General features: G+C 35.8%; 1 protein-coding gene across 1 annotated transcript in view; it reads left to right on the forward strand.

The window, feature by feature from the left end:
* TPR (translocated promoter region, nuclear basket protein) overlaps positions 1-23,881 on the forward strand; it is a 64,419-nt gene extending 40,538 nt beyond the window's left edge. Inside the window, 17 exon segments of the mRNA XM_030303366.2 lie at positions 69-130; positions 2,997-3,205; positions 3,988-4,260; positions 5,368-5,516; positions 6,150-6,233; positions 9,192-9,392; positions 10,475-10,606; positions 10,802-10,892; positions 13,240-13,424; positions 14,620-14,688; positions 14,802-14,896; positions 16,748-16,854; positions 18,015-18,110; positions 18,237-18,393; positions 20,319-20,437; positions 22,979-23,074; positions 23,685-23,881. Coding sequence (XP_030159226.1) covers positions 69-130; positions 2,997-3,205; positions 3,988-4,260; positions 5,368-5,516; positions 6,150-6,233; positions 9,192-9,392; positions 10,475-10,606; positions 10,802-10,892; positions 13,240-13,424; positions 14,620-14,688; positions 14,802-14,896; positions 16,748-16,854; positions 18,015-18,110; positions 18,237-18,393; positions 20,319-20,437; positions 22,979-23,074; positions 23,685-23,740 — 2,181 coding nt within the window. The 3' untranslated portion in view covers positions 23,741-23,881.
* Positions 23,882-23,937: the final 56 nt, after the last annotated feature.

Here is a 23,937-nt window from a genome sequence, read left to right on the forward strand (position 1 = left end):
TGATGGGCATTGTTTAGTGAAACTCTTGTAGCGGTAGACAAATAATCCATAATATTTCTTTTTATAGGGTCCCAGAACAGCAGAGGCAGGATCACATTGAAACAACTCCAGCTTCTGGTGAAAGAGGAATGGGAGTTTAGTTCTGTCACAGTTTATCTGTTTTATTCTTTTAAAAGTTCAGGACAAGAGTGAGTGATCTTGAGGAGGAAAACAAATCTATATTAAAAATTATGTCTAAAAGAGCTGTTTATCTGTACAAACTGCATCGTGTAGTTGCAAACTCTTTTTTCCAGACTCTTGTTTTCAGCATCCTTTCAGTCCTCTCAGGTAAGCCTTTGTAACAAAAGAAACAAGATATCTTTTATCTTTTAGACTTCGCAAGGCTACTGATATTCTCTTGATGTTCTGTGATAACAAATTTCAGAGGCTAGGCTAAGACCTGAGGTCAGGACAAACAGAACATTATCAGATGCACGATTGTAGAGCATTTACTGTAGTTTTAATGCTTAATTCAAAACTTTTTCACTAAGACTTTTGAAACATTTAGTGAACAAAAAATACAGAATTGCACTCTATAACTTTTTTTTTTTTCAAGGATTGCCAAAAGTACCCAAAGCAGTGTTAGGAAAAACTGAATACAGGGTCTGAGCTCATACACAATTGTACCTACTAAACACTCACTGAGGAAAACACATAGTGCTCTTTATTATGATATTATTATTTTTTTTAATAACAGCTTTATTGAGATAAATTAAACCCCACAATTCACCTACTTCAGTGTACAACTTGGTGTTTTTTGTTTGTTTTTATTCTTTTTAATTCCAGTGTAATTAATATACAGTATTGTGTTAGTTTCAGGGAATACAGTATAGTGATTCAACAATTCTCCTACCTTAGTTATTTCATCACTACATAAGTGTACTCTTCATCCCCTTCATCTGTTTCACCCCTCCCACCCTGCCACCTCCCCTCTTGGTTCTCTATATTTAAGAGTCTGTTTTTTGTTTGTCTCTATTTCCTTTGTTCATTTATTTTATTTCTTAAATTCCACATATGAGTGAAATTATATGGTATTTATCTCTCTCTAGCTGACTTATTTCACTCTAAATCCATCCATGATGGGGCGCCTGGGTGGCGCAGTCGGTTAAGCGTCCGACTTCAGCCAGGTCACGATCTCGCGGTCCGTGAGTTCGAGCCCCGCGTCGGGCTCTGGGCTGATGGCTCAGAGCCTGGAGCCTGTTTCCGATTCTGTGTCTCCCTCTCTCTCTGCCCCTCCCCCGTTCATGCTCTGTCTCTCTCTGTCCCAAAAATAAATAAATGTTGAAAAAAAAAAATTAAAAAAAAAAAAAATCCATCCATGTTGTTACAAATGGCAAGATTTCAGTCTTCTTTATGGCTGAGTAATATTCCACTGTGTATATATACCATATTTCCTTTATTCATTCATCTGTTGATGGATACTTGGGGTGCTTTCATAGTTTGGCTAATGTAAATAATGCAGTAAACACAAGGGTGCATATATCTTTTCCAGTTAGTGTTTCGTATTCAGAGGGTGTAAATACCCACTAGTGGAATTACTGGATCATATGGTAATTCTATTTTTAATTTTTTGAGGGCCCTCCATATTGTTTTCCAGAGTGGCTACACCAATTTACATTCTTTTTTTTTTAACATTTTTTTATTTTTGAGAGACAGACAGAGCATAGTCAGGGGAGGGGCAGAGAGAAAGGGAGACACAGAATCCAAAGCAGGCTCCAGGCTCCAAACTGTCAGCACAGAGCCCGACACGGGGCTCAAACTCACAAACTGCGAGTTCATGACCTGAGCCATTGTCGGACACTTAACTGACTGACCCACCCAGGCGCCCCAGTTCACAGTCCTATTGGCAGTGCATGAGTGCTCTCTTTTCTCCACATCCTTGCCAACTCTTGTTATTTTTTGTCTTTTTAATACTAGCACTCAGATTTGTATGAGGTGATATCTCATTTTGATTTTGATTTCTATTTCCCTGATGATTAGTCGTGTTAAGCACTTTTTCATGTGTCTGTTGCCATTTCTATGTTTTCTTTGGAGAAATGTCTGTTCTTCTGCCCATTTTTTAATTGAATTATTTGTTTATGTGATTTGGAGATTAACTCATTATCAGATGTATCATTTACTAATATCGTCTCCATTCAGTACAGTGTCTTGGTTTTGTCGATTGTTTCCTTTGCTGTGTAGAGGGTTTTTTTTTTTTAATTTCTATGTAGTCCTGATAGTTTAACTTTTTTGCTTTTGCTTTTATTGCTTCAGGAGACATACCTAGAAAAATGCTGCTATGTCCAATGTCAGAGAATTACTACCTGTGCTCTCTTCCAGGATTTTTATGGTTTCAAGTCTCATATTTAGGTCTTTATTCCATTTTGAGTTTATTTTTGTGTGTGGTATAAGAAATTCATTATTTTGCATATAGCTGTCCAGTTTTCTCAACCATTTGTTAAAGAGACTGTCTTTTTCTCTGTGTGTATTCATGCTTCCTTTGTTATGAATTAATTGATCATATAATCATGAGTTTATTTCTGGGCTCTCTATTCTGTTCCATTGATCTTGTGTCTGTTCATGTTCTAGTACCATACTGTTTTGAGTACTGCAGTATATCCTTTTTTTTTTTTTAAGAGTTATATGAGAGAGAGCATGTGCATGTGAGCAGGGAGGGGCAAAGAGAGGGAGAGAGAATCCCAAGCAGGCTGCATCCTGTCAGCCCCATAGAACCTGACTCAGGCCTTGATCCCACATCCCTGGGATCATGACCTGAACCAAAGTCAAGAGTCGGATGCCTAACCAGCTAAGCCACCCCAGTGTATCTTGGAATCTGGGATTGCGGTACCTCCAATTTTGTTCTTTATCCAGATTACTTTATGTGGCACTTTTTGTTTTGATAGAATATATGTACTTTATAAGAAGTATTTATAGTAACTTTATATGAATCGTTATTCTTGCATTTTCCCCTCTGTAAGTGCCAGCACATCAGACCCACCAACAGCCAATATCAAGCCAACTCCTGTTGTGTCTACTCCAAGTAAAGTGACAGCTGCAGCTATGGCTGGGAATAAGTCAACACCCAGGGCTAGTATCCGCCCAATGGTCACACCTGCAACTGTTACAAATCCTACTACAACCCCAACAGCTACAGTGATGCCCACTACACAAGTGGAATCACAGGAAGGTAAGTAAAATAATAAATCTGATCAGACTGACTACTCATTTAGATTTATTATGAGAAGATAACAGTAAGTTCAAGGATAAATAAGGCTTCCACTAAAGCTAAAGACAAACATATAGTAAAAGTGGGCAGTTAATATTTTCAAGTGTGTGCCTTCCAGGATACTTGTTAATGCAGTGAATTTCCTTCCTCCTTCCTTCCCTTTCTTTCTGCTTTGTTTTTTTGGTTGTTATTGTTTTTAAGCTGAAGGAGGAGGAAAATAACACACCTATAAGTACATAGCATGTTTTTCTAAGGCCAACATATTTACTTCTAATGGTTTAGGAAGATGATATGAAAGCCACCTTCGAAAGCATACTAAACCACTGGTTCAACACAGACACCACTCTTTCACTGAAACTGTCTGACCATTTCAGTATTTTCTTCACTGTGTTCCCATGGCTAGTTTCTTACTCATTACTAATAATAAAACTGTGTAATTTGTTTTTGAGCTTCTTAATTTATCTTATTTGGTTATGGTTTAAATAAAATCATAGATGCAAAGAGTTTCAGAGACTTATTTAATTCAACCACCAAACTGCACACTACCATGTCAGTCACATAGGCAACACAAAAATGCAGAATACATTAATTACCTTTACTCACACTGTTTTTGCCTAGTGAGTGGTGAGAGATACATACACAAATAACTGTAAAATGTTACCTGTAACATAGTAGGGAGGGAAAAATCCAAGTTTGCTAAGAATAGGAAACTTCATATATTAAATATTATAATTATTTTTCAGCGATGCAGTCAGAAGGGCCTGTGGAACATGTTCCAGTGTTTGGAAGTGCAAGTGGTTCTGTTCGTTCTACTAGTCCTAATGTCCAGCCTTCGATCCCTCAACCCATTTTAACCGTTCAGCAACAAACGCAGGCTACAGCTTTTGTGCAACCCACCCAGCAGAGTCATCCTCAGATAGAGCCTGCAAATCAAGAGCTGTCCCCCAACATAGTAGAAGTTGTACAGAGTTCGCCAGTTGAGCGGCCTTCTACTTCCACAGCAGTATTTGGCACTGGTAAGCTTAATTTCGTTTATTTTGTTTTAATTTTTTTTTTTTTTTTGATAAGGTTAATTTTATTTTTTTTTTAATTTTTTTTTTTTTTTCAACGTTTATTTATTTTTGGGACAGAGAGACAGAGCATGAACGGGGGAGGGGCAGAGAGAGGGAGACACAGAATCGGAAACAGGCTCCAGGCTCTGAGCCATCAGCCCAGAGCCTGACGCGGGGCTCGAACTCACGGACCGCAAGATCGTGACCTGGCTGAAGTCGGACGCTTAACCGACTGCGCCACCCAGGCACCCCGATAAGGTTAATTTTAAAAGCAAGTTAAAGTAGACCTGTGCATTGTATTTTCTTGGATATGATACACATCTTGAGTATTCTTTGTACATACTTGTTTTCTAAATGGGGTTAGGAAGGATGAATGGATTCCTAACACTTCATTTCATGTTTACTACTAGATCACTCATTTTTGTCATTAAGATCTTTCTTCTCTTCCAGTTATTTTGACTGGTTTTAAAGGTGATACAACCCCATAACATTATATGTAACTTAATACAGGTCCTGAGAGGAAAAAAAAACATGTAGGAGACCATATAAGGATTTTCAAATCTAAACAAACAGTGTAAATTTTTTTATCCAAGGAGTCTTGGATTTTATAGCGATAGAAGGCCCTACGTAAACTTTGTGAATAGCAGTTATACATCAGTACACCGTGAATCAAATGCATTGCTGTAAAAGTTGATGGGGTTTATTAACCACATTTAAGATTGATAGTATAAGACCATTGATTTGAGAGCAGGTGTGCGGAGGAGAGTAAGAGGGAGAGGGGGAGAGAATCTTAAACAGAGTTTGGAGTGCAACTCTGGGCTCATCTCACAACCATGAGATCATGACCTGAGCTGAAATCAAGAGTCAGACGCTTAGCCAACTGAGCCACACAGGCACCCCAGTTACTCTTTGCTTACACATATATTAGCAGGAATAAATTACGTTGAACTGTTCAGTTAAGTGTTTACTATATCTTTCTTCAGTTAAACGACCAAAATGTTTCAAAAACTAACTTTGTTTCATTGAGTTTGTTATCCTCTAATTCAAGATTTTAATTATGTAATTTCAAAGTTTCGGCTACCCCAAGTTCTTCTTTGCCTAAACGGACACGTGAAGAGGAAGAGGATAGCACCATAGAAGCATCAGACCAAGTCTCTGATGATACCGTGGAAATGCCTCTTCCAAAGAAGTTGAAAAGTGTTACCCCTGTAGGAACTGAGGTAAGTCTTTCAGTCACATTATTAGGTACATGGACCTGTTGGAGCCAAAATCCATTACTTGGAAAACTCTCGTTGAACTTACTGCAAAGCTTCAACTGACAGCTCAGGTATTGTTGCTTTGCCAACATTTGTTTGTAATTCTTGGCATATGTTTTGACTGAATTATTTCCCATTTCAATTAAAAAAAGACAGTTATAAAAACTTAAGTTGTATTCCATTTCAATGGAATGAATGGTTATTTTTTCTAATCAAAGAATAAGGAGTTTATCGTCTCAATGACATTTTAAACTGTTACCTGCCATCTTTTTCTCAGATTAACCAAAACTGTGTTCCTTTATTTTCTTTTGTTGAAGCTAAAGTTGTAATGAATTAAGTTTTACCATGAAACGTTAAAACTACTAAATTAATTTCATTAGCATGTATTTAATTAGTGTTTATAAGCTTGTTTATACTGAAGAGAACTGTGGTTGGTTATATCATATAAATGTAAGAGCATTTCTGTTGTATGTATGTAATGTAAGAGCAGTTTCATAAAATGATAGATTTAAGTTTTTATTTTGGGAAAACTAGCTGAGCAGGTGACTCTTCATCTAGTAAATTGATCTGGTTAACACACTTTGTATTATTATTCAGGAAGAAGTGATGGCAGAAGAAAGTACTGATGGAGAGGTAGAGACTCAAGTATACAACCAAGATTCTCAAGATTCCATTGGAGAAGTAAGTAAAACATTTAAAGTAATAAATTATTGCATTTCATGAATGAAATCAGCTTTGACAAATTGTAACATTACTTGGACTTTTTTTTAACTTGATGCTTTTATATTTAATGAAATAACATTAGAATTACCATTGCAATTTCTGTTTTGTTTTACTCCTGGTTAGTATACTGCCTTATAAACTTTGTTAAAGAGATGTTTTTATTATACTTAACACAGAATTTTTGCAGGCTAAGAGTTGTCATGAGTAAAGATTATACACTCTTAACTATTTGGAAAGATGAGTGCTGGTTGAGTCTTGGGTTAATCCATAGTGCCCATTTGGTGGTCCTTTATTGCTCTCCCCTCTATTGCTTCTCTTATGGGATTAAAACAACCGATGAAAGGAAATGCATTTGTATTTTTTTTCATTTTTTGAGCTGTAAATGAGGCTTCTCCAGAGGCAGCCTCACTAATTCTTAGACTCTGAAGCTATAAACCATTATGTTCCATTCCTGACTACCACTAAAAAGTTGTGTGACTGTGGCAAGTCGTTGATTGTAAGCCTTAAGGCCTTAAGCCTTCTCATCTGTTGGAATAATATAACATGATTTTTAGTATCATAAGTACTAAAAATACGTGGCAGATACTGTTTTAGGTGCTATTACTTTTCTTTCATCCCTCTGCCACAATAATTGAGAATTCGTAATATAGTAATATTAATAGTTTAACAACTGATAATTAATACAGTTCCTTACTGTGCATCCCAAGTGTTCTAAGAAATTAGCAGTTATTAGCCAATTTAATCCTCAACAGCCCTATTATATGATGCTCAGGTAAGTAACATACTCAACTTCTGATAGCACTGGAGCTGGGACTTAAACTTAGGCTGTCTATTTCTAGTTATACTCCTCAGCTTGAAATAGTATGTTCTGTCTGGATAAATTTTTAGGATCATTTATTCTAAAATTATCTATATAAAATTAAGGGATTGTTTCAAGCAGATCATAAGCAACCATAGATTGCAAGTGAATTTTGATTTCTTAGATGTATTAATTTTTAAGTTAATTTTCCCTATTTTCCTTAATTAAAGCAGAAAACTAAACCTTAAACATGAGTGCATAGTACTCTAAATGACCTCCATTTCACGTGTCTTTCAGAGTGTCATATCTGAAAAGCATAATAATAGTTTTGAAATAATACTTGAATTTCTAATTTCTTGCGAGACTTGGTCAAATTATACTAAAGTCTTCTGTACAAAGTTTTTTCTTGAGATTGGCAAAATTGCCTGTGACTCAGAAGTACCATTTGGCATTCCATTCCACTTTTAGCATTATCTACTGATGTGTAACAGTTCATTTTTCTGGTTTTCTGACATTGAAGCAGATGTTCTTTGTAAGCATTGCTTTTCTTGAAATAAGCCTGTCACCTTGAAGCACATTTTTAATTATACCATAAATTACTCATTTTTTCCCATTATAGCAAATATTATCTTTGTGAAGGAATTCACAAGACATTGCTTTGGGCTTGTATAAAAAATAGATTTTGCTGAGTGCTTAACCAAAAAGTAGTCATTTAATTTTTTATAGTAAATAACAAAAATATAGCTTAAATTACAGTTGATTTCAGAGGCTAACAAAATAGAATTGTGAGGGTGAATTAAGCAAAGAATTATATTCACGTCTAATGTCTTTAACATGGTTTGAGAACAGTATACTGAGTTATTAGGGATAGAAGCACCTTTGTAAAAAGACCATAATAATAGGGGTACCTGGGTGCCTCATTCAGTTAAGCATCCGACTTTGGCTCCCATCATGATCTTGTGGATCATGAGTTCACGCCCTGTGTCAGGCTCTGTGCTGACAGCTCAGAGCCTGGAGCCTGCTTCGGATTCTGTGCCTCCCTCTCTCTCTGCCCCTCCCCCACTCATTCTCTCCCTCTGTCTCTCTCTCTCTCTCAAAAATAAGTAAACATTGTCTTAAAAAGGCAGCTGTTTTAAAAAAAGACAATAATAATAGCTTATTTCGTTTAGTGTGTTTTCCAGGCTATTTCTGGTTTGGGGAATAAATTTTTTTTTGATAATAATAAGTTGCAAGCCTGTGAATATTCTTTTTTTCTGACTTTGGTCTGCAACTACACTGTCAACTAACCACATTGGCTGTTGAACACTTGAAATAGAGCTAGTCTGAATTGAGATAGACTGTGAGTATAAAAACCTACATTGGATAATAAAGGACTTAATTATAAATTTTAAAAGGTGGAATATCTACTTAAAAATTCTTAGTTTGATTACATATTGAAATAATATTTTGTGTATATTAAGAATATAAACTGATTTCACTTGTTTTCATTTTTTAAATGACTACTAGAAAATTGAAAATTACATGTGTGAATCACATCGTGGATCACATTGTGTTTCTGTTGGACAACACTGATCTACACTATCATGCCGGTTTTCATACACATATATCTGTATATATGCATTTTTTTGTATTGGAGTATTACTCAATGGATTTATAATGCTTCCTCTACAAGAAGACGGTAAAGAAACCCGATTTATTTTCTTTAGCGTGTGTTTCAAATTAATTCTTTTAATAAAAATCACATTTTATTTTTATTTATTTATTTTTTTAATGTTTATTTATTTTTGAGACAGAGAGAGACAGAGCATGAACAGGGGAGGGTCAGAGAGAGAGGGAGACACAGAATCTGAAGCAGGCTCCAGGCTCTGAGCTGTCAGCCCAGAGCCCGACGCGGGGCTTGAACTCATGGACCGTGAGATCATGACTTGAGCCGAAGTCGGACACTTAACTGACTGAGCCACCCAGGCGCCCCTAAAAATCACGTTTTAAAAACAAAATGCTACTAGTCCACAAGTGTTTTTTTGTCTTAGATATACAGTATCTCACTGATAGTTTTAAGTATATTTTACTTTAAAAAAAATTGTTTTTCTTTGTATTTTTTTTTTCACTCTTATAAGGGAGTTACCCAGGGAGATTATACTCCGATGGAAGACAGTGAAGAAACCTCTCAGTCTCTACAAATAGACCTTGGACCCCTTCAGTCAGATCAGCAAACAACAACTTCATCCCAAGATGGTCAAGGCAAAGGAGATGATGTCATTGTAATTGACAGTGATGATGAAGAAGAGGATGATGATGAAAATGATGGAGAGCATGAGGTAAATCATCCATTATTTTTAAACTGCTGGGTGAAATGCTCCGATCCTTAAAACTGCTAATTCATCAACCAGTAACATCTGCTTCCCTGTCAGTTTAAATAGGTTATTTTGCTTTTTTTATCCCAGTAGTTCTGAAATTAACATTTTATAATGGAATTGAGCATAGAACAAGTGATGAAAAGTCCATCTTTTTTTTTAATTGCTAAGCCCTTTTAGGATTTGCTAAATTTGTTAAATTAATTGAACTTAGTTTTAAATATTACTGACAACTAACTGGATTCAGTTGTAAGCTCTATCATTTCTGGAGATAAAAAAAGGGTTTTTTTTTTCTTGTTTAGTCACATAATTTTTTTCAAAAATAATGGAAGGTTTTTTTGTGTCTTTTGTGTGTGTGTGTTTTTGTTTTTTTGCTAATTGAAGCATAATTTAAGTGAAACTTTATTTTTTATTTTGGGAATTAATCCTTATTGATAACCATTCATTTGAGATTCTTTCATTAATCAAACAGTGGTTTTTAAAGGCTCATAGTTTAGTATAATTCCATCATGTTTTTTCTTCAGTGCCACTTTTTAAATTGAGAATCAAGTGGACCACCTAACACTTTTTGGACACCTCGAAGCTTTGATCTTTGAACTGAAGCAGTTAGAATACAGAACTGATTATTACAGTACTCATTCCAGTAAACCTCACAGTTTTGCTATTTGCTGCCACTGACATAATTCCATCTAACTCTCAGGACAACTCCTGTATCCTGATCAACGGTGTGTCACTGAAAATTTTTTTTTTTTTAATGTGTATTTATTTTTGAGAGAGACAGAGACAGAATACAAGGGGGTTAGGGGAAGAGAGAGAGGGAGACACAGAATCGGAAGCAGGTACCAGGCTCTGAGCTGTCAGCATAGAGCCCGACGCGGGGCTCAAATTCATGAGCTGTGAGATCGTGACCTGAGCGGAAGTCGGTCGCTCAACCGACTGAGCCACCCAGGCGCCCCTATTGAAATTTTTAAACACGCCGTTAGGATGTGCAGAATATGTGTGCTACATCAAAGGTCTTTGTTTTTCCTTGGGAATTTTTCTGCTAGGATTATGAAGAAGATGAGGAAGATGAGGATGATGATGAGGATGACACAGGGATGGGAGATGAGGGTGAAGATAGTAACGAAGGCACTGGTAGCGCAGATGGCAATGATGGATATGAAGCTGATGATGCTGAGGTAAGTGGCTAGAATTAAGAACTTGCTAGAAAAACTGTTTTCCAAGGGTATACAGAGGCCTGTGTTGTCAGAACACTAACACTTCTTAGACCTTTGGATTTGTTTGTTTGTTTGTTGTTATTGTGGTTTAGGTTGGTTATGATGTTTTTAAGGTAACTAATATATTTGCACTTATTCCTCATATTTTGTTTTTAGGGTGGTGATGGAACTGATCCAGGTACAGAAACAGAAGAAAGTATGGGTGGAGGTGAAAGTAATCAGAGAGCTGCTGATTCTCAGAACAGTGGTGAGACTTTTTTTAAGGACACCTTTTTTAATTGAATATTTCTGGTAATATCTTCTAAACTAGGATAGCATTTGATTATCATGTAAGGAATGAAACTCGGTTAGTAAATTAGCAAGCAAGAGATTAGCTTATTCTAGGTTTGTTATTCTCTCATGTAAAGTCTACTGTATTTATCACTAAAGTCATTATACTGTCTTTGCTGCCACATCAGACTTTTGTAAGATTCAAACATTCCGAAGTCTGTAAAGTATTGTAAATGTAACGTGTTGCTGCTGTTTTTATTAAGTGGAAAAAGTTCAGTCAGGGGCCTCTAACAGTGGTAATAGCAGTTCACAGCCAGAAGAGGTCATCTAAATCAAGTTGTACATTTAGGATTTGTGGGTGTTGGAGCTTTGCAATGTTTACTGGTTTTCCATTGAATAAAAGATACTGCGGTCATCGTAACATGCTTTTTGTTAAATGTTTGAGAGGGTGAGTCCAGACCTCACTGAAATGTTGTAGGTATTAAAGGATTCTGGAAATCACAGAAAAATTTATTTTAGAACATTTTTAAATGTGTTTTAAAGAATTGGTGATCATCTGGTCTAATATCCTGGTTTTATAAATAATACTGAGCCAAAATCATAAAGGGTAATGTAATAAAGCCTTATATATGTGGACTATTGGGAAAACTGTGTCTGAATTTCTGTATAAACCTGCACATTTAAAAATGCAAGGTATGGGGCTTGTGGGTGGCTTGGTGGGTTAAATGTCCAACTCTTGACTTTGGCCCAGGTCATGATCTTGCAGTTTGTGAGTTCAAGCCCCACGTCAGCTCTGTGCCGATAGTGCGGAGCCTGCTTGGGATTCGCTCTTTCCCTCTCTTTCTGCCCTTCCCTACTTCTCTCTCCCTTACTTTCTCTCTCTCTTTCAAAATGAATAAATGAACTTAAAAAATAAATGCATGGTATGTGCTCATGTGAATTAAGATAAAGCAAGGGCATAGGCAACCTTTCAGCTTTTAAATTTTTTAGGGAAAAAAATAAACTAATGAATGTTAAACCATATACTAAAACATATTACTTTTTAAGGGACATAAGGAGAGAGATTAATGATAATTTGGGGTCATAATTTACATTTTATAAAACATTTTGTAGTTTTAAGAAACATGTGTCACATAGTTGGGATACAGGAAGAAATATGTTTTGCCCTTTTAAGTATTATCACTGAAAGTTAAGTCTTTTCAGGGCCAATGTTGGTAGCCATTTTTTTTCCAGATACAAAGCATATAATAGATGTTCATTGAATACTTACTGGAGACTTTCTTTTTTACAGTCAAACAAAAATAGGCCTAGTGATCTGGATAAAATTAAGTTAGTGGATGTATTTGGTATGTTGCCAAAAAGTTACAAAAAGAATGCTTTTCCTGAGCAACTGTACTTAACATTAAATTGAACAATGCCAGGGTTAAGGATGCCAAACCCCCTGTATAGTCAAATATTCAAGTATAACTTCTGACCCCCCAAAAATTTGACTACTAATGGCTAACTGTTGACCTAGAAGCCTTAGTGATATCATAAAACAATAAACATGTTTTTATATATTGTATCACATACTGTATTCTTTTAATAAAGTAAGCTAGAGAAAAGAAAACATTATTAAGACAATCATGAGGAGAACATATAATTATTGTACTGCACTGTAAAAAATCTGCATATATGGACCTGTGCAGTTCAAACCCATGTTGTTCAAGAGTCAACTATATTCTTAGAATGAGCTTATCAGGTTAGGTACCAATTAAGAATCTGAGAGGGGCACCTGGCTGGCTCAGGACATGCAGTCGGTAGAACATGCAGCTCTTGATCTCGGGGTTGTGAGTTTGAGCCCCACATTGGGCATAGAGATTACTTAAAAAAGAAGAGGAAAAAAAAAAAGATCACATAGCTATTAAATGTTATAGCTAGAATCTGATTCCAGATCTCAGACTTTTAAAACTGCTAAATTCTGTGATAGCCTATTTACTTTCCCAGTGGGAAACAGCTTCTGTTGTTTTTACCACGTATGTAGCAGACCTAGACATCTGAAGATCAAGACATTGAAATTACAAGTTTAAGAAACCGAAAATACAGAAGTATTTTTTAGCTGGTTCCATTAACCAACCAGAGAAATAGACTCAGAGAGGTTAAGGGACTTGCCTAAGGCTGCTCAGCTGATAATTGCACTCCCATTGTCCACACCTCACTGCTTTCCTTCTGAAAGTATTAGTGAGGTGAACATTCCTAGTGGCAAAATTTATACTTCTAGGGGATTGTCCAAGTTATTCTGTGATAAATTTAATAGTTCAAAATAAGCTTCTCTTTTCCTCTAGGTGAAGGCAGTGCAGGTACTGCGGAGCCATCTTTTTCCCAGGACATTTCTAGAGAACAACAGCCATCATCAGCATCTGAAAGACAGACTCCTCGAGCACCTCAGTCTCCGAGACGCCCTCCACACCCTCTGCCCCCACGCCTGACCATTCATGCTCCACCTCAAGAATTGGGACCACCAGTTCAGGTATTAAAAGTACTGGTCAATCTGAAAAATAAACTAAAAAACCTTGGCTTTATCTCTCCTCCTTTCTGTTAGATACAATTTTTTCCAGAAGTTAAATGAACTTTTTAACGTTTTAGCATATTTTTATAAAGTTTTTTGAACTGAAACTAATCTCTTACTTCTTTTCCTTAAAATATGGCAGTAATTTACTTCATAAGTGAAGCAAGTTTTAGAAAGGCAAGGCTTACTAAAAGTTGTGTATAAATTGAAATGGTTACAGTCATAACAAATAAAGGTCTGGTCACTTTTTCTAAAGGTTAAAAAAAGGAAAAGGGTTTCTGGGATTTTAAATAAAGTAAATTTTATTTTAGCAGCAGACCACCATGTATTTTGAAGGTTTCTTTTTCTATGGTGCGCATGTTTTTTCTTCAAAAGGAAATTACTATTCTGCTTAACAGAACATTTTTTTCTCTCCTTTTGTTTCATTCATACATATTAATTTCCATTTTCCTAATTAATAATAGCGTTCATGATCCTTAGCATGTAGCACTCTTTGTAATAGGGTTGAACATCTCTTAATCAGAAACTCTTACAGAAACAGCAGGAAAACAACAAAGGCTCTTACTAATCTAACTTGACTCTTACGCTACATTATGGTGTACTGAAAACTGTCAGGTGTAGATTCTTCTAAAATACCACAGATGAAGATAACCTCATTAGGTAAAAATATAGCCTTAATGGATTGTGTATGGATCCTGCAATATATACCAAATCTACCAATTCAGAATTGCCTAAATTGGGCAACAGTTTATGTGAAGACCATATTGCTGTTTGAGCTACAAAGAATAATTAAGCTTTAAGATCCAAAGGCACATTCCCTAATGTCTTAAATTAAGGAAATAGTAAATTAGCTACATACAAATAAAATAGGATCAGAGATTGGTTTTAAATATTGGTTAATATTTTGTCTTTTGGTTAATAAAGTATTTGTTGGTCAGTATTACAGTCTGTACATTTAAAAATTTATCGCTATTTAAAACTGATTTCTTCAGTGCAAATATAAGCAATTTTTCCTGAAAAGATACCCTGGTGGTTACATTATATGCTAACATTTCAGTGCTGTTATGATCAGTGTAGTAAGCTGTATCTATTGGTATTTGGTTCTTGTTTCATTGCCTGATTCCTTAAAACAAATGTAATTCCCTTCTTGACACAGAGAATTCAGATGACTCGGAGGCAGTCTGTAGGACGTGGGCTTCAGCTGACTCCGGGAATAGGTGGCATGGTAACTATCTACCCATTATGTGAAAGTGACTCATTTGTTCAGCACATACTTACGTAGTCCATACATGTGTTTCTGTCATGCCTGTTGATTCCCATTTTCTGCCTTCATTTCAGCAGCAGCACTTTTTTGATGATGAGGACAGAACAGTTCCCAGTACTCCAACTCTTGTGGTACCACATCGCACTGATGGATTTGCTGAAGCAATTCAGTAAGTTAATGAACGAGAAACATATTTTGTAACTAATCATATTCTTCCTTTTTCCCTGTCAGTTTGTTTATATTTGAGTGATTCATTACTTATTGAGTCTTCTAATTGTGTCCTGAGCACTGGGGTAGGAGGGCTGAGGATGTAGTGTTGGGGAAAATGATATAAAGGTGAATGAAATATAGTTGCTTCCATTAGGAATTTGAAATTTAAAGGCATTATAACAGTGGTTAAGAACACAGCCTCTGGAGTCAGAATGCCTGGGTTTGAAACTTAGCTATACTGCTTGCCAGCTGTGTCAGGTTATTTAGGTTCTCTATTCTATTCTCTATTCTCATTTTACTAATGGGCATAATACGGTAGTTAGTACCATAGAAGTTGTGGGAATTAAATGAACTGATTTATACTAACATGGTTAGGATATTACCTGGTATGTAGTAAATGCCTTGCAGATGTTGATGAAGGTGTTGGTAATGGCAGTGATCGTGAAGGATGGCATTATTTCAAAAGCCAAGCATATGAGGAAACTAATTGTCGCCTACTCAGTCTAGGAGAATAAAAGGATAAGCAATAGGCTTTTTAATACAAAGAAGTTAGGGGAAATGAATATGAGACTTATTGGGGACAACACTGAATTGAGTCTTGGAAAAGAATTACCTACCACTTTTGAGCATTTCCATGAATCTGTTTATTTAATCTTTATAGCTATGAGCCTAGACACCATTATTGTTGCTGTTTTACATTATAAGGAAGCACAGAGATATTAACAGACAGCAAGAAAATGGCAGTTTATTATTTCGAACCAGTCATTCTGGCTCTAGAACCTGTGTTAACTTGAGCCAAACCACTTCTCTTAAAGGATAAAAAAGCTTTCCATGTGAAAGTACTCGTTTAATTGTAGCTAAAGTATTAGGTGCATAATAGGATGTACTTGAATACCAGAATGAAAAAGTTCCAGAGACTTGGGAAAATATATGCCCATATAATATATGCCCATCAAAACCTATTTTAAACTTGCTCAATTAACCATAACGCATCTTGGTTAACACTTTTCCAAGCCATCTGATCAGTGTCTGCCCTTCCCTTCTGGAAGTCAGCCTATCAGAAAGAGACTCCAGTAAGCTGGTTCTGAGTGACAGCCAGTTAGCAGATTCTTGCATAGGTCAGAATGCAAGGTTCTAATAATTTTATGAAGATAAGTTTAACAATCCACCTGAAAGAGAACATCCTTAACTAAAGCAATAGTGTTGACATGGAAAAGAAAATAGATTTAAGAGTAACACAGAGGAATAATCCATAAACATTAGTGGCTGGCTAGTGAAAGAAGGTGGAAGGGTAGGGTGAGGCGTGGGCACAAGGGGAAGACAAGTTTCTAGCCATCTAACAGGGTCTAGACTTTTTCTAGACCTTGGGAGCCGTGTGATGAGCTCTTTCGGAGAGGAAGTGGGCTAGAGGTGACTTATCTATGACTCAACAGTGAAAAACCAAGACAAGACTTTGTCTCATGACTTCATTCTCTTTTTTTTGGTACTTCTCATTTTAGATTTGTGTTGTTTTCAGTGTATCTATGTGGAGATAGAGATCCAGTAGATTCAGGAAATGTGAGGCATAGTTCAGGAGAGCTGAAAGTTACTGATAAATTAAATATATATAAATCACATGTAATCTTACTACTAAATTCATTGACAACTGATATTTTGAAAATATTTTTATAAGGATTTCTGTAATCAACTTTATTTCTAATCTGTTTTCTTCCTACTTTGTGCTTATTCTTCCTTCTATATTGTTTCCCATCATTGTGATTTAAACAAAGTAACTTTAAATTTTATCTTAAATTCATTTTTGTCTATTTAGCTCCCCACAGGTTGCTGGTGTTCCTAGATTCCGGTTTGGGCCACCTGAAGATATGCCACAGACAAGTTCAAGTCACTCTGATCTTGGCCAGCTTGCTTCTCAAGGAGGTAAATAGATAAATAAATGCTTAGATCTCCTGGATTTGCACGTATTCAAGTAATAAGCTATTCTGATGTGATTTTTTTTAAGTGAGCAAATATAAACTTTTTTAAAAAATTGATATCTAAGTAATTCCTCTGCAGATTTTTGGGAAAAGCTGTATTTACTACTTGTTAAATGTTGCCTTACATATAAATCTTACCTTTCCAACAAAGTTCTCAGATCTTTGAGCATAAGGACTAGATTTTACATTTTTATTTCTTCTGGCTCCTATATGTCATACATGTACAAACTATTTAGGAATATTTGTTGAACATAGGTACAATGAGCCATTTTAAAGTTGTTGAAAGGAATGCAGCATGTTTTATGTTTAGTTTGGTACTTTACATTTCTAGTTAAAGGTATAAAATTAATTAGATATTGTCTACTGACATTGAAAGTAAGAAAGATAAAATGTGTAAAATATGTGGCATAAAATGATCCCTAAGTTAAGTAATACTAGTTGGCTGTTAAACATGAGTTATGCTTTTTGTGGAATTAATTACCTTTTAATCCTCAGTCGGCATCCATATAACCAACTATATTTGTGGGAAGCTGTATGGCATTTTGTAAGTGAATAAGGAAAGCATACTACTTTTATAAGCCCAAAATAAAGGATTATATAAGCCATATACTGTATCTTTTATATCAATTCAAATCTTATATGGTTTTTTATTTTATAGGACAATTCCTAGGCTTGGAAGTCAGGTCTAGGCTTAAATTAGAATGCTACCACCTACTAGTTTTGCAACTTGGGGAAAGTTGATTAGCCTCCTTGAAATTCAGTTTCTTTAACAAAAAGGGGAAGAGTCATATCTTGTAGTTTTGGTGAGTAGATTCTAACGTAGGACCTGATTTAGTTGGGTATTCCATAAAGTTAGCTTATATGAAATCACAGGACTAGCATCTTAGGTACTTTTTTAAAGGCTTCTGAGTGTCTGTGAACTTAAAGGATGTGTTTCAGTTACATTTACATTTTGAGAGACTGATTTTTGCCTGATGTGCGAAATAGGTGGGCTACAGCAAACTTGTGTGTCTCCACTGATTCATTTTTTTTCTTTCAGATACCTAGCATATTGACAGTTTTATGTTCTTTCAATCATTCATTAATATTTAGAATTGTCTTTAGGTTTAGGAATGTATGAAACACCCCTCTTCCTAGCTCATGAAGAAGAGTCAGGTGGCCGAAGTGTTCCCACCACACCTCTACAAGTGGCAGCCCCTGGTAAGTATCACAGGCAGACTGGTAGATTACGTACATTCTTGGTAAAATGGGAACCTGTGAGACATCTTCTGGCTAAAGATTTGGTAAGCCACCAAGTTAAAGTTGTCGTTTCTTTTCATTTTAAAGTGACCGTATTTACTGAGAGTACCACCTCTGATGCTTCAGAGCACGCCTCTCAGTCGGTTCCAATGGTGACAACGTCCACTGGCACTTTATCCACAACAAATGAAACAGCAACAGGTGATGATGGAGATGAAGTATTTGTGGAGGCAGAATCTGAAGGGTAAAGGTTTACTTTATAATTTTTCCTTGCTTTAGACCTTTACACTTGTTTTCCTTTAGCCAGGAGACAGTGGGTTTGGCTATATTTTCAGTAGCATCCCATTACAAAAATAAACCAAGCTATACATTTTGGAAGACTGATTTTTTCATATAGTAATATATTTTAGGACTTGGATGTTACTGCAGCAGACAAGTAATTTTTAAAATGTTTATCTCCCTGAAAATTACATGATGTATTCTAGAACAGTCTTTTCTTTAAAGTCACTGGTACCCTTGCATTAATGTAGCTGCTTGAACTTTTCTCTAAGTAAGAAGTCTTTCTGTGAAAATTTGGAAATGGCTCACTTTCCATTTTGTAGTGGGCTCTTGAGTGAACCTCATTTATTCATTCTTTATGTGCATTTAGAACTTGATGTCTGAAATACTGACTTCTTAAAAATTAGAAACTTCTAGTAGTTTTTAAGACCTGACAACATTTTTTTAATACATCAGTTATAAACAAAGTTTAACAAAAGTATTTCATGACACATCATCTGTATTTTTTAAGTCAAGGGAGTAGAGTAATTTATTTAAAAAATTTTTTTAACGTTTATTTGAGGGAGAGAGTGTGAGTGGGAGATGGGCAGAGAGAGAAGAGATGGAGACATAGAATCCAAAGCAGGCTCTAGGCTCTGAGCTGTCAGAACTCAATGCGGGGCTGAACTCAAGAACCATGAGATCATGAGCTGAGCTGAAATTGGACACTTAATCAACTGAACCACCCAGGCACCCCAGAGGGAGTAGAGTAATTTAATGCAAAGAAGCACTAGACCATGGTCTTGGAAAAGTTTTAACTTTCAAGGCAGAACCTAATTCTTTATAAAATAAAAAAGTTGAACTACTTCATAGAAGCATAGCTAGAACTAGCACCCAGATTTCCTAGGTAGAGCTCAAAGATTTTGTTTTATTTAGCAGTATTTTCTTAGCATAATTATAGGCCACTTCTAGCATATGAGAGAAAAAGCAGGCTTATTATTATGCTGTAACACAGTGCTGCTAATTTTGAGGTTATACACCCTGCTGGGAATACTAGCTGTCATTAATTTCATACCATGTATACAAGTTGCTTTATATATGTCGTTTCTGACCCACACAAAATCTCTACAAAGTATTATCTCCAATTTACAATGAGGAAGCCCAGACTCAGAGCATGTTAAAATAACTTGCTTAGGCCACTGGTAACTGGCTTAGACTGGATTTGACCCTTGACTTCAGCCCCATGCACTTTACACTTCATTAGCACTTCTCAACTTCAACACATAGTTATGAAAGACATCTTTCAGATACATTATTACTAATGACTGTACTAAAATTTGCAAATGATAATACTGGAGCAGATTCAAAGTGCTTTTGTATTGTTACCTCCCTTCCTTGCGTTTTGATGTGCTTTTTTGAGTGGTAGAGAGAGTGGTGAAGTTATAGCCATTGAGCCAGGAAATCACATACCCACAGCATGTCTCATCTGGGCTAGAGCCCCTGGTGAATTAGTTGTTTATAGTTGTGACTTGTAAATTATTTTAGTGCTCTGCTTTCCTAGAAAGTTGTTTTGAGATTTCAAGATCTCGGTAATATCTCTTATGAATGTCAAGAATGTGCACATCCTTTGTCAAAGAAAAAAACGACAAAGAAAGGAAGCAGAAACTAAAATTGGAACATGTCCTGGTGAGAGAGGAATAAGGAAAAGGCAACTTGAGCTCTCTTTTCCCCTGCCCCCTTAAAAAAAAAAAAATAAACCATTATCAATGTCAGAGTCTACAATCTTGAGTTAGGGGGAACTTGGGGTTATTTAAGTGATAAACTATATCAAAAAGAGGTTGGGAACAATTTTGGATACCTCAAAGATCAGCTTGTATTTTCTACCAATCAATTTTTATTTTCCTTTCTTAGTATTAGTTCAGAAGCAGGCCTAGAAATTGATAGCCAGCAGGAAGAAGAACCTGTTCAGGCATCTGATGAGTCAGATCTTCCTTCCACCAGTCAGGATCCTCCTTCCAGTTCTTCTGTAGGTAAGTTCCTGCTCTTGAATACAGCACAACTTCGATACATCAAACTTGTTTGCAAAAGACAATTTTATCGGTAACAAATTGATAATTCTCTTTTTTCCCTGAGTTTAAAATGCCTTATTTAAAATGGAAATTGTATTTCATTAAAGGAGACATCAGGTATATTAAAGACGTGGTTGTCCTGGAGGTGCAGCAGGGCTGTGAGGGATTGGTTACTGGGAAGGAAGCTAGGGAGCAATACTTCACATCTCCTGCCTCTTGAAAACAAAGCAGCTTCATGTTATTTGTTCTACATTTAGGGGTTCTGACATGAGATTGGATTTGAAGAGTTGAAGGGTAGGAGGTCTGTTGCTCAAAAAATATTTGAAATTTACTGATGTAAATAATTTCAAAGTTTGGCTTTCTTTTCAAGTACATGACATTAACTTTGAAAAAGGCTATTTTATGTATCTTTCCTACAATAAAAACTATTTATCTGGTATTCTTAAAAAAGTAATTAACATTTATTGAGCACTTATGTGTATCAGACCATGTTTAAGCCCTTTACACATATTTATTTAATTCTCACATGAAACCAACATGGTAATCACTCATACGGAAACTGAGGCACAGAAATGTTGAATAACTTTGCCATAGTACATAGCTAATAAATAATGGGCAAGCCAGGATGCAAACTCAAGAAGTTTGGCTTCAGGGACTCCACTTTTAAAATAATACGCTGTACTAACTTATCTGTCTTACAGTTTTTAGGTACGGAATTACTTTTGTTATTGAAGAAATATAGTACCCATCATCCACTCTGATTATTTTTATTTTGAATTGTTTATAGCAGTAATTCTCAAATTCTGCCATGGAACCTTCATGTTCTGTGGAAGATCTGCTCAGTTATTACTTTTTTCATTTATGGGACTTTACTATCTCAAGATCTTTTCTGCCTATCAGCTGCTTTTCTCTGACACATCAACCGATGAGCCAGCATCCCAAGGCTCAGATCCCTTTTAACAGCTATTAACTTTAAATGCCTGCACATTTATTTTATTATGAAGTATGGATGGTCATAATTAATCTTGTAGTCAAATTAGAAATGTATATAAACTATATAACTCAATGCATTACAGTCCACAGGGCTCAAGTATCATAATTATCAGAATTATTAATAATAGAATTACTGAAGTGCTCTTTCTCCAATTATATTCTAATGTCCCATGAGAATTCTTTTCAACTGTAGAATGGGCACTAGTTATATCTTACCAGGGCTTGCATAAGAAGATAGGGTTTTTGTTCCCTTATATAGTATGCTATGAAGTTAGGATGTCTACATTTTTTGGTAATATAAAACACTAAGCCGCCTCATCTGAGCAGTTGTTCATTTGGTCAGTAAATATTTCAGTGCCCACCATGTGCCAGGCAAAAGAAAGCATTACTAGGAAAATGACATTTCAGTAAAGACCTGGAAAGGGTAAGGTAGCAAAGCTGTGCAGTTTTGAGGAAAAAGAGTATTCCAGGTGAGAGATCTAGCAGATGCAGAGTCCCTAAGACAGCAGTGTGGTATATTCAAGGTCAGCCAGGAGGCCAATGTGGTTAGAGCACAGGAAGACCAGAGAGGCACCGGGGGAGAGGCCCAATAGATCATCATAATTGCTTTGGCTTTCATGGATTTAGGAAGCTTTTATTTTTTTAAGTTCATTTATTTATTTTGAGAGAGAGAGAGTGTGCGTGTGTGTGTGTACGCACATAAGTAGGGGAGGGGCAAAGAGAGAGGGAGAGGGAGAATCCCAAGCAGGCTATGTGCTGTCAGTGTGCAGCCCAACATGGGGCTCAATCTCACGAATTGTGAGATGACCTGAGGTGAGATCAAGAGTCAGATGCTTAACCTGTCTGAGCCACCCGGGTGCCCTGGATTTAGGAAGCTTTTTTAGAGGGCTTCAAACAGAGTAGTAATAAGGACTTAACAGTATCAGTTTCGCTGCTGTGTAAATAAGAGATTTGAAAATGTGTAATGGGCAGAAAGAAGGAGAAAGTTTGGAGGATATCGTACTGATTCAGGGTTAAGACAGTGATGTTTAGACAGGCTGGTAGAGTTTAATTTGTGAGAAGAGGTCAGATTTGGGGATAAATTTGAGCTGGCAAGATTTGCTAATGATTGGATTTGGGGTGTCTGGAAACGAGAGGATTCAGATAATGATCACATTATAGTGTAGGGGACTGTTATTTCCTGAGGGAGGTGATATGTGGTATTTTATTGTAGTCCTCACCTTCTAGCACAGTGATACCTGGATAGGCACCAAGTGAATATTTATCAAATGAGTGGAGTGAATGAATGAAAAACCTCAAGCACTCTTTTTAATAAGGAAATTTTTTTTTACATTTTACTCTTGTTTGTTAAATGTCCCTTGTTAAAAATGAAACAACTTTTAAATACTGAAACAAATGGACACCTCTGCATTTATCCATGCATTTAGTAACTAGATTTTGTCATTGTAAATGCTTTTCTTATTTTTTAACCTGCTTTCTTATATTTTAATGCGTTTTTTTTTTCCTTAGATACTAGCAGTAGTCAACCAAAGCCTTTCAGACGAGTAAGACTTCAGACAACATTGAGACAAGGTGTCCGTGGTCGTCAGTTTAACAGACAGAGAGGTAAATTTCTGACATATTGATTACATGATAGGATGTATGATAGTAATACACGGAACAAGTTTTCTAATCCTTAAACTTCCAACTGTATCTAGGTTTTTTTAATGTTCAAGGATTGATTAAATTATTACACATTGAGCATGTGATGTTTACTAACCTGTAAGCTTCTTGCAGAAAGATTTGTAAACTATAGGTATATAATGAATATGTACTTAGAATTCATATTTATTCATTTCTTCCTTGAATTAAAAGTAAAGATTTTGAGAAGCTGAAGTGTTACAGTACTAGATAGTCATTTGTTACATCTCTGCCTATTGTTATACTCTTACACTACAGAATAAAGCTTTGTGACTTCGTTTAGTTAAAAAAATTAAAATTTTTAATATGTCTTCTAAGGTAAACATTAAAGATTGTATTCATGTCATGAAAATAATAATCTAATTGTACTAATTTTCACTGAAGATGTCAAATGTCTAACACAGTTTTATATTTATATACCTAGATATTTGATATTGAAAACAATTTTTATAATGACCTAGGGTAAGTGAATACTCCAGTTTTGAGCTAACTTCTTAAAAGATGCATTCAGTTTGGTTATTTTTTTCTCTTATAGGTGTGAGCCATGCAATGGGAGGGAGAGGAGGAATAAATAGAGGAAATATTAATTAAATATCCTGTAAACTGTAATAATTGTGAATAAGATTGTCCAAGCCTGTTTTAGTGTAATGGTTGTCAAGATTAAAAACCTTTTTGTATTTAAATCGGTATGCTTCTCTCAACATTCTTTATTAATAAAATGTGTTTCAGTGTCAAAATTTTTCATTTTTTTCTTCATTTTAATTAGTCGATTCTTCCTTTGCCCGTGG

The sequence above is a fragment of the Lynx canadensis genome, chromosome F1, assembly GCF_007474595.2.
Source record: "Lynx canadensis isolate LIC74 chromosome F1, mLynCan4.pri.v2, whole genome shotgun sequence".
NCBI classification, from domain to species: Eukaryota; Metazoa; Chordata; class Mammalia; order Carnivora; family Felidae; genus Lynx; species Lynx canadensis.